Below are 11,612 nucleotides of genomic sequence, written 5' to 3'. Positions count from 1 at the left end.
TTTCCCCCTTTCTAATTAGTCACTGTTCATACCCTACATATGGATGTACCAGGGCAAGAAACATCTTCCATGGACCAACCTAGCCAAATAAAAAAAAAGAGCGGTTAATGACCAAAGATTGAGTCATATATTTCAAAAAATGGAGATTACTTTGCGAGAATATGTATCACTAAAGCATTAAGCATGTCTAGGCCTAGGTATGGGATTCATGCGGTTACTCTATGGTTGTATCTGATTCGGAGCGTTTACTCTATGGTTGTATCTGTTTTTTTTTCTTTCTCATGTAGCACGATGTCCAGTGGTCCGGACAGTGTGCAGCAAGCTGCAGGCGGTGAGGACAGTGTGCAGCAACCTACAGATGACAGAGCATCATCAGGACGGCCGGCACGGTCACAGTCAGGAGCTAGCACATCTGGTGCTGGCAGAAAGAAAAGGTCACAGACAAAGTGGCCATCAGATGTGAAAAGTTGTGGCCGGCTCAATTCTGAGGCAGCACCCGAAGAATCGTCAGTCTTGGTGAGATTAGCACGGGTTTGTGGCCTCACTGCCCGGCAAAGGGTGCCACTCACCTTGGAACATTTCGATGACTTGTCTTGGGACGACAAAAAGAGAATCTTCGAAAACAATATTCAACCCTATGTTGAATATCCGATAGAGTTGCACGATAAGGCTACGAAGCATGCTATGAAGATCATCTCTAAAGCCTGGAGGAGCTACAAGAACAAGTAAAGTGTTGTCACTTACTATTGTCATTTACTAACATTTTTTCATTATCTACTGTCACTTATGCAGATTTATTGTTTTGTCGTGCAGGCTTTTAAAGTGTTGGAAGAAGAAAGAGAACCCTTTTGACAAGTATGCGGACTTGACCAAAGAAGCCTGGGACGAGCTTGTTGAAAAGTGGAATACTCCCGAGTTCCAACAGTCAAGTGAGTATTTTCGGGGTCTCCGAGCGCGGAACGAGCTTGACCACCACCTTGGCTCAGCGGGATATGCTGGAAAGCAACGCAAGTGGGAGCAGGAGGATGAGATGCTGGCAGCGAGGGGGATTGAGAATCCCTATGAATCGTTTGAGGGACGGCTGGCACCATTTATGCGTGCTAGGTCAAAGCTCACGGAGGATGGCAATATCAATTTCTACAGCACGAGCGCTGAGGAAGTTGCTCAAAGGGCTTTGATGGAGAGCAGCCAAGGTTCAAATGAAGGAGTGAGGGAGTTTGATGCGCTCACCAGGGCTTTGGGAACCCGTGAGCAACGGGGCCGTGTCCGTGGTGTTTCCAGTCAGTTGACCTGGAAGGAGGGGTTCCCTGAACACAAAGGCAGATACCGGAAGCGGACTCGAGACTCCTCATCAAAGGTTGACATAGATGAGATCAAAAAGCAGGTGAAGATGGAGATGTTTGGAGAGCTGAAGACCATCTTCGAGTCTCAGGGATTGTCATTCCCTGATATGCCGGGGAGTACGATGAGTGAAGAGAGAAGGGACAGCTTCGCTTGTACTGCAGCGGGTGCTTCTCAGAGCAGAGGGACAGAGAGGGCAATTGTGCCTACATCAGTGGAGCCGGATACGATAGATGGCTTGGCTCGTCCGACCCGATGCAGTCTTCTCGTGCAGCTGGTCGGAGATTCATCTTTCATGGAGGTCGGGAACGGGCTTGTGTATCCCGGTATGTCCCAGCTTGAAGGTGTCCAGGTCAGTGCATTGGTCTTTGCCTCTCTTTTCTTTTCTCCTATTTCTTTTTGTTTTTTTTCTTTTGGTATGTACAACTTGCTTGAGATTTAAAGGCTTTGTTGTTGTTGTTGATGTTGTTGCAGGTCAGGGCTGATTGTGCTGTGCTCAAGATTGACTACGTGCATGAGTTTGCTAAGAATATCAAGCTGGAGGTGCCACCAGATGACATGACCACCACTTTGCGGGATGCAGTTGCGAGAAGGGTTCAGTGGCGGAGAGCTGGTATTCATATTGATCCAGCAGATGCAGATTCAGTACCGACCAGTCAACCTCAGCCACAGAGTGCTGCAGTGCCACCGACGTTTTCTGAGCCATGCCCACAGCTGCCGGATACACGGGAATCGTTATCGGAACCGCATCCTCCTGTCCCTACTCAGCCTCAGGTTACCCCCCTCCACCTGTTCCGACAGAGCCAGCTACCGCTCCCAAGAAGCCAAGCAAGGCTAATCCTGTGAGGAAGAAGCAGAGTAGGCCGATGGCGACGAAGCGGGAGATCTCAGAGGGGAAGAAAAAGGTGGAGCGGATAAAACAACCGGTCACAAGGGCTTACACTTCTGAGAATCCAAAGTACAGGGTTGGAAAGGCCTTGCTTAGTGTCTCTGAGCTTCGGGCAGCAGGTCCATATTGTATGGACCTGCACAAGTACTACATGCAAAATGTCAATCAAGCCGAGGAAATCATGGTGTCATTCGAAGAGCGGCACTTTCTGCAGCTTGAGGGCAACGGCAACATCTTTATTGTTGCCTGGAGCGATTTGTTCGACCTTTTCAACCTCGACGCTTTGGATCTTTCTCTCATTCGGTGCTTTGCATTGTAAGTCGATTAAGACTTGTTTCCATTTCAATGCATTTGATATACGTTCAACAATTTAAGTCGTTTCTATTTCAATTCATATGGATCGTGTAGGCACATGCAACAAGAGACAAGGCGTCGAACCGGAAAGAAGTGTGGGTACATTGACCCACAGCTGATGACGGTGACATTTATGCTGACAGATAGAGATAGCTTGGTCAGGTGCGCACATGCAACAATTAAACTTGTTTTCATTTCAACTTGTAGCCACATGTAGTCACTTGTTTCCATTTAACACATGTAACCGCTTGTTTCCATTTCAACTTGGTTAGGTACATGGTGAAGTGCATGCGAGTACATGCTGACAAGGAGCACATTGTGGTGCCGTACAACCCAGGCAACCATTGGGTTACACTCATCATCAATGTCAGGAGCAAGCAAGTCTTCTACCTTGACTCGAGCATTCCATCAGATGAGTCGGGCGCGCCTCAGATACGTGATTATTCTCTAGTCATCTCAATCCTTGACGAGTAAGTTTGTTGTTTGCTTTAGTTTTTTATCATTTGCCCAATTCAGAAGCATTTGTAATATAACATCCGGATGTCTGTGTTTAGGTCTCTTGACAGGCATCTTAGGGCCAAAGAAGGATACAAAGAGCAACGTCAAGCTGCGTTTACACATCACACCGCGTGGACGGTAACTACTATAACTAAATCGCTTTACTATTACGATGTTTTCTTGGTTCTAAGTGTCGCAAAATGCTAATTTCTATCTATCTTTGACATGTAGTGCACACGGCAACCCTCGGGTAACTCATGTGGGTTCTATGTTTGCCACAACATGCTTCTAGTTGCAGAGAAACCGGATTTCACGGTAAGAATTATCACGTGTTATAAATAAAAAAAATCTGTCTTCATCTTGTATTCTAACTGCTTGTAATTATATTTCGAAGGACGAAGATGATTATTTCAATCAAACGACGCTTGGTAACGTGAAGGATATCCGAGAGAGGCTAGCGGGATTCCTCATGATGGAGGTGGTCAACACAAAGGGGGAGTTCCATCCACGATAGCACGGCCCGCAACATTGAGCTAGATTGAGAGACTTGCTTTGCATGTACTCTATTGTTCTTATCGATCATTGTTGCTAATTGATTGTACATGTGTTATATAATACCATCTTTCCTTGTGTGTATCGCACTATGTGAATTGTATGGATGCGTGCGATGATTGCGGTGAATTCTGTGAATTGAAATCTTTTGCAGGTATTTGATTGCAGCTGCCAAATCCTGGCTAGTTCCAGGATGCAGCTGGGGAAAGAAAAGGCCCCTGTTGGAGGTAGACTAATGCAAGACACGCCTCGCTTGGGGCGCGACTCTCAATAGGCTCCCAGGGCCACCTGTGTGAAGCCAAAGCAAGACGAGCCGTAAATGAGGCGCGTCTCCCATCTGTGACTAATGCGAGACCCGTCTAGCCTAGAGCTCGTCTCGCATTTGGCTCCCAGTGGCGCCTGTGTGAAGCCAAGGCGAGACGCGCTGTAATTGAGGCGCGTCTCCCATCTGTGACTAATGCGAGACCCGCCTAGCTTAGAGCGCATCTCGCATTTGGCTCCCAGGAGTGCCTGTGTGAAGCCAAGGCGAGACGCGCCGTAAATGAGGCGCGTCTCCGATCTTTGACTAATGCGAGACCCGCCTAGCCTAGAGCGCGTCTCGCATTTTGCTCCCAGGGCCTGTGTGAAGCCAAGGCGAGACGCGCCGTAAGTGAGGCGCATCTCTCATCTTAGACTAATGCGAGACCCGCCTAGCCTAGAGCGTGTCTTGCATTTGGCTCCCAGGGAAGCCTGTGTGAAGCCAAGGCGAGACGAGCCGTAAGTGAGGCGTGTCTTGCGTTTTGGTAATCTGAGACGAGCGTGAGGCGCGTCTCAGATTACTTTTTTATCTGCGACGCGGTAATGCGGGACGCGACCCCTGCGCGTCTAGCATTTTGCCTAGGGCGCGTCTCAGATTAGGGCTTCTGGCGTAGTGGCGGGGGTATTTGTAGGCCGGCGAGGGGCTGGAAGGAGGGAGGCGCGGTGGAGGCCGGTGGCGGCAGTAATGGAGGTGGGGCGGCGGTGGTACGGGGGAGCAAGGCCGGGGAGGGGCTGGTCGTCGCTGCGCAGAGCAGGGGTTGGCGCGTAGCGGGGAGAGACGGCCTGGGGGCGTGCGGCGCAGGAGCAGGCGGCCCGTGGCACGACGACGCGCGGCAGCCGGCTCTGCTTGGTGCCGTGGCCGGCAGGGGCAACACGAGTGCCGAGACGGCACGGCGGGGTACGGCGCGCGCAGAGGAGGGGCCTGGTTAGGCCGGCACTGTGGCGTCGTCAATGGGGAGAGGGCGGTGGTGGTGGTGGTGACCGGCGCCGAGCTCTGCTCGGTGCTGTGCTGCGTGCAGGGGAGCGAAGGAAGCAGGAACAGAGAAAGGAGAAAGGAGAAAGAAGAGGAAAAGGGGTAGGGGAAAAGAAAAGGAGGGAGGGGGGAGGTCCTGCGTCGGCGGGATTCGCGGCGAGGTCGCGCGCGTGCGACGCGACGCGTGAGGGGAAAGAGCCGTGTCGGCGGAATTCGCGGCGACGGTCGCGAGTGCGGAGTTGAGCATGCGGCACGTCGCGGGGGTCGAGGAAAGAAAAAGGATGGTGGTCAATCAGGCGGCGAAAAGTCGGGAGATGTGTCGGGCGATTAGGGGTTCGGACGGTAAGGGTTTAGGATCGACCCGAGTTTGTCGAGAGAATATTTTCTAGCGAGCGATTCGTGCTGTAATTTAGATTAGGTAGAAACGCGGGCGTTACAGTCTGTTTGCATGATCTCCATAAAACAGCAGCACCGCCAAGAGTGAAAACGTATCCACTAGTGGCATACAGCTCATCTAGATCCGATATCCAATTAGCATCGCTGTATCCTTCCAGTACTGCAGAAAAATCGGAATAATGAATGTCGTATTCCATAGTACCCACCAAGTAGTGCATTACGCGCTCAAGCGCACGCCAATGATCATCTCCCGGATTACTAGTAAAGCGGCTCAACTTGCTAACAGCAAAAGAGATGTCAGGCCTCGTTGCACTCGCAAGATACATGAGTGAGCCAATCATCTGTGAATATCTCAATTGGTCTCTGCCAATTCTTTTGTTCTTTCGAAGGATCAAGCTCGGATCATAGGGAGTTGGACTAGATTTGCTATCCCTATAGCCAAACCGATTCAACATTTTCTCCACATAATGGGATTGTGAAAGGATAATCCCATTCTCTCCCTTGATCAGCTTGATGTTGAGAATAACATCAGCCTCACCAAGATCTTTCATATCAAAGTTTTGACACAAGAATATCTTGACCTCGTTGATTACATCAAGACTAGTGCCAAAGATCAGTATGTCATCGATATACAAACACAATATAACTTCTTGGCCCCTACCATAGCGGTAATACACACATCGATCAGCCTCATTGACACTAAAGCCTGCTGATATGAGTGTCGAGTTGAATTTCTCATGCCATTGCTTAGGTGGTTGCTTCAGGAAATACAAAGATTTATACAACTTGCACACCTTGTTCTCATGACCCTCTACTACAAACCCATTAGGCTGTGTCATGTAGATTTTCTATTCCAGCTCTCCGTTGAGGAAAGCTGTCTTAACATCCATCTGATGGATGAGAAGACCATGCGAGGCAGCCAGGGAGAGTAGAACACGAATTGTGGTCAATTCTTGCAATAGGTGAGTAAGTATCAAAGAAATCTTCGCCTTCTTTCTATGTGTAACCCTGAGACGAGCCTTGTACTTATCAATAGTACCATCAGGCTTAAGCTTTTTTTTGAACACCCACTTGCAACCCACAGGTTTGCAACCATACGGTCTTTCGACCAGCTCCCAAGTTCTATTGGAGAGAACGGAGTCCATCTCGCTATGGACAGCTTCTTTCCAATCATCCGCATCAGGAGATGAGAATGCCTCAGTGATTATTTTGGGAGAATCATCTATGAGATAAACAGTGAAATCATCACCAGTCTTTTGCCTCTTGCTCCTCCTAGGAGCATCACTGTAAATCTTCTGATGATTTGATTCAAGTGTGTATTCATCATGCTCAGTAAATTCAACAGATTTAGGAGTTGTATTCACTGTTTCATTCAGAGGTAATAAGGATATAACATGCGAGTCTTTTGTAGGAAAAATATTCTCAAAGAAAGTAGCATCATGAGACTCAAACAGTGAATTTACATGCTTATCAGGTACCTCATATTTAACTACTAGAAATCTATAAGCAATGCTATGATGTGCATAACCCAAAAAGATACAATCCACAGTTTTAAATCCCAGCTTGCGCTTCTTGTTGATTGGCACATTCACCTTGGCCAAACAACCCCACGTGCGCAAGTAAGAGAGTGAAGGTCTTCTCCCAATCCACTCCTCGTAAGGAGTCTTTTCCTTATTCAATACTGCCTCCCCCCACCATGCCTTAGATAATCCAGCGGTGTCTAACATGGAGTTAACCAAGTAAGACAACGTGCGATTCTTTCTTTCGGCAACCCCGTTTGATTCCGGTGAATAGGGAGGCGTCCTCTCATGAATAATGCTGTGTTCCGAAGTCAAAATCGTTAGAGAAATATTCACCTCCTCGATCGGACCTAAGTCGTTTGATCTTTTTCTCAAGTTGGGTTTCTACTTTAGCCTTATAGATTTTAAAGCAGTTAAGAGCCTCATCTTTCATTTTCAACAAGTACACGTAGCAAAATCTAGTTGCATCGTCAATCAAGGTCATGAAATATCTTTTTCCACCTTCTGTTAACACGCCATTCATCTCACAGATATCTGAATGGACGAGTTCTAGAGGTGCCAAATATCTCTCCTCTGCCACCTTGTGAGGTTTTCGAGGTTGCTTAGACTGCACACAACTATGGCACTTAGAACCTTTGACTATGGAAAAATTCAGAATTAAACTCATGGTGGAAAGTCGAAACATAGAGCCAAAATTCAGATGACATAAACGCGAGTGCCAAACAGATGCATCGCTCCCATTTATACCATCAGAAATTAAGTTCACGGACTTATTATAGTAATCTGAAACTGAAAAACGGAACAAGCTCCCGCACTCATAGCCTTTACCGATAAATTGTTCACACTTAGACACGACAAATTTATTGGACTCAATCACTACTTTAAAACCATCCCGACACAAAAGGGAGCCACTAACTAGATTCTTGCCGATAGTAGGGACATGCTGCACGTTCTTCAGCTGCGCGATCTTTCCCGAAGTAAGCTTCAGATCGACCGTGCCAATACCATGAACAGTAGCATGCGACCCATTGCCCATCATCACGGTAGAATTCTGAGCAGTCTGGTAAGAAGAAAATAAGGTAGCATTGTTCTGAACATTTGCACCAGTATCAAGCCACAAACTAGTAGATTGAAATACTGAAAAAAACCGAAGGTATAGAATTATACCCACTGGTTTCCACTCCAGCCATGGTGACCGTGTTCACATTCTTCTGCTCAGGTGAAGGGTTCCTTCCTTTGCGGTGTGGGCATTTATTTGTCCAATGATCAGTAGATCCACACACAAAACAGCCTTGACCTTCTTTGAACTTTTTCTTCTTGAAAGTAGTGATAGGCTGCGGCTTGATCTTTTTTCCCTTGCCCTTGCCTTTGCCATGAGACTTTTAAACCATGTTGGCGCTAGTCTGGCCCTCAGCATCCTTAGATCACCCATCCTTGGCCCGAACTTTTTCCTCAACATCAAGGGATGCTATCAGATCAGACACTGATATCTCCATCCTCTTGTGTTTGAGAGTAGTGGCGAAATCCCTCCATGAAGGAGGCAACTTGGCAATGATGCCACCAGCCACAAACTTGTCGGGTAGGTTGATCTTGAGGTGCTCAAGCTCCTTGGCCATGCAATGTATCTCATGAGCCTGCACGACTATAGATTTCCCATCGGTCATCTTGTAGTCATGGCACTGCTCTATCATGTACAGCTCATCGCCAGCGTCTGTGCCGCCATAATAGGCCTCCAGGGCGTCCCACAACTTTTTAGCGTCTGTGTGATGAAGGTACACATCCTGTAGACGATCTACAAGTATACCGATCACAGCGCCCACAAAAAGTTTGTTGGCCTCGGTAAAGGCCTTCTCCTGCTCAGGGGTAAGAGGCCCCTCAGGTTTGCCCTTGAACGCCCACAGCAGGTTTGCCCTTGAACACCCACAACACGTTCATGGCAGAGAGCCACAGAATCACTCTCGTTTGCAATCTCTTAAAGTGCTCGCCAGAGAACTTCTCGGGTCTCAGAGCATCAACAAATCCAGCCATAAAACTGAAATTCCTATGATAAGATTTTTGGATTATTGGAAAAAATAGGAGTTTCAGTTTTAAATTAATCCGAAGATAAATAATGACTATGACGAAAATTGCGTACAGAAAATGAATAGATCTAAACATGCTCATAATGTAATTTAAGATAAAATATTGCAGCAACAAGATCAACTCTAACCAGATCATATTAGGTATGAAAGATACAGTTAGGGATAGAAAACCGTACCTTTCTTGTCCGACTGGTATAACCAGGCAAAAAGGATGACGGCGACGATCAGCACCTCCGCGCGCTTGACGACGCCGAGTCGCGCCCCACTGACGAGGAGGTAGACGAGCCGTGGTGATGAGTACGTAGTGGATGGCAATGTGGAAGCGTTTGAGCAGTCGCGCAGAGCGCTTCCCAAAAACCTTATTCGCCCTCTCCCGGTGCAGGATCGCTGAGGATGAGGTTCCGAAGATTTGCTCTCCCGATTGCCGGTGCACGCCGACGAATGGGATGAAGTAGCGTACGCGGCAGCGTAGCAAACAGATTGAGGCGTATTGTGCGTTGTAGGTTTTCTCTCTATTGTGTATCTTCTGTGCCGGCACCCGCGCGTATTTATAAAGAGAACCGCTAGGGTTTTGGCGTCCGAGTCGGTTACGAGTTCTAAAAATCAACGCGTGAAAGCCGTAACAGATTCAAAGTGGCAAAAGGAAGCCGCCGGGGAACAATCGGCTTTCTACAGCCTTCGCCCGAGACCGAAGAGCTGATTCATACGAAACAATCGCCGCAAGGGTTGGATCCGGATTTTGGCGGACCATTCACGCGCACGTCGCGTGCGCGCGCTCTTCGCCCGAAGCCCGAGCCCGGCCCGGCGAGGCGAGGCGAGCGAGCGGGCGCGTGTTCTTCCTTCTTCCTCTCACCCACACTTGCAAGAGCATGAAGAGCATCTAACTATTTAAGTTAGATTCCCTCCACCTCCACTAGCAAGGTGGGACTAACTTGTTGGCATGTATCTATACACTAATGGGTCTTTGAGATTTTATAGGAATTATTTGGATTTATATGGCCTAGGCCCAAATATTCCAACAATTTATAGGACTATAGCGCTGACGTATTTCGGTGGGAAGCGCGGCGGGAGGGTCTTCGGCGTGCAGTGCAGCTTCCGATTTGAGACGTATCCTTTCTTCTCCGGCCGCCCGCTACTGCAACTCCCGGGGCCGCCACCGCCAGTGAACGTGACGCCGCGGATCACCGGCCAAGGTTAGTTTCTTAAACAGAAACCGCATAGCTTGCGGCTGCGGTTTTTGGTTGATGATGATTTCTTTTTGTGAAGATTCTTTTTTGAAAGAACGGGTACCCTTTGATGACTTTCAGGGAGAAGAAGAGAGAGAACAGGACTGGTCTTGACCATTTCATTGCCTTTATTAGCTGCTGCAATATTCGCTCTCGCAGTGACAAGCTTTTGCTTTTGGAGAAGACGAACAGCAGCACAAAAGGACTCAGGAAAATCATGTAAGCCTGGCTACTAAGTTCATTAACCATTTTAAATCATGTACAGTTTCTCAGTTATAAGAAAGTACTTTTGATTACTTCTTCTAATAGAATTTTTGTGACTATTTTGTAATAGTTGACTACATACATATTTTGATTAACAGGATGTCTATATTAAAAAAACACATTCACCAACTTATAATAAGGTGGCAATCAAATTTCACAAAAGAAAATCTTTTGTATATAAGCTCTATGTATCACTGTGTATCTATTCTGTTCAAAACAGATTGTACTAATCCAGACGACATTCAAAGCATCGATCCACTCATTCTTGACCTATCAACTCTACGGGAAGCCACGGATAACTTTGCTGAAAGCAACAAGCTTGGCCAAGGAGGGTTCGGTGTGGTTTATAAGGTAGTAGAAATCATATTAAAATCTTATATGTGTTGGTGCTATAGCTCTCAGATGATCATTGAATGTGCCTTTTGGTTTTGGCTTCATAAGCGCAGGGCATTCTCTCTGATGGCCAAGAAATAGCGGTGAAGAGGCTCTCATTTGGCTCCAGACAGGCACTAGAAGAGCTGAAAACAGTTCTAGTTGCCAAGCTCCAACACAAGAACCTCGTGAGGCTCCTAGGCGTTTGCTTCGAAGAAGATGAGAAACTGATTGTTTATGGATACATGCCACACAGGTGTTGCAAATTATAACAAACATGAACATGAGTATACTTATAGTTGGTACTCAGCAAATATTGGGAATTATATGATATGAAGATCAAAATTAAGGAAATATTGACTGGCTTACTGCAATAAGCAACTTTAATTGGTCAAATTTTATTAGCACCTAATTACTAAGGTATAAGTATATATCAAAACCTACATTGAAAAAAGCAGAACACCCACATTAAAAGAAACAGAACAGATATAGCATAAGCATATCCAAAACCATAAATATGGTTTACGATTTAATTCATCTTAAAGTTCATTAATCATGCGAGGATCCAAGCCGCTCGTAACCGCGAGCATCGCTAATATATCAGTTTTCACTCTGCAGATGTTGTACACTTTACCCATACTTCGTGTCTCCCATGTCGCCCGAGGTAGCTAGCCTCTTAAACACTTCCGATGTGAGTAGCAAGGGATTCACTATGAGAGCTTTATAAAGATTCCCTAACTTGCAATGATCCGCTAAGCTTTCAGGCCGCAGTGGTCGTAACCCTCCCTAGTGAGGTGGTACTTTAGCCAAGGACCGTAAACAAAGCCTCTAAGAGGACCGAGCTATATC

At 47.0% G+C, this 11,612-nt stretch overlaps 1 protein-coding gene across 1 annotated transcript; it reads left to right on the top strand.

Moving 5' to 3' along the window:
* The first annotated feature begins 683 nt into the window (after nucleotides 1–683).
* Nucleotides 684–2,506, top strand: LOC112884905. Its single transcript, XM_025950534.1, has 2 exons — nucleotides 684–725; nucleotides 793–2,506. Exons 1-2 carry the CDS (start codon nucleotides 685–687, stop codon nucleotides 1,781–1,783), a joined length of 1,032 nt encoding a protein of 343 aa, XP_025806319.1. The 5' UTR covers nucleotide 684; the 3' UTR covers nucleotides 1,784–2,506.
* Nucleotides 2,507–11,612: the final 9,106 nt, after the last annotated feature.

Source organism: Panicum hallii, chromosome 3 (genome assembly GCF_002211085.1).
Source record: "Panicum hallii strain FIL2 chromosome 3, PHallii_v3.1, whole genome shotgun sequence".
Taxonomy (NCBI): Eukaryota; Viridiplantae; Streptophyta; class Magnoliopsida; order Poales; family Poaceae; genus Panicum; species Panicum hallii.
The sequence above is the reverse complement of the archived record's forward strand: the minus strand, read 5'-3'. Positions and strand labels throughout refer to the sequence as shown.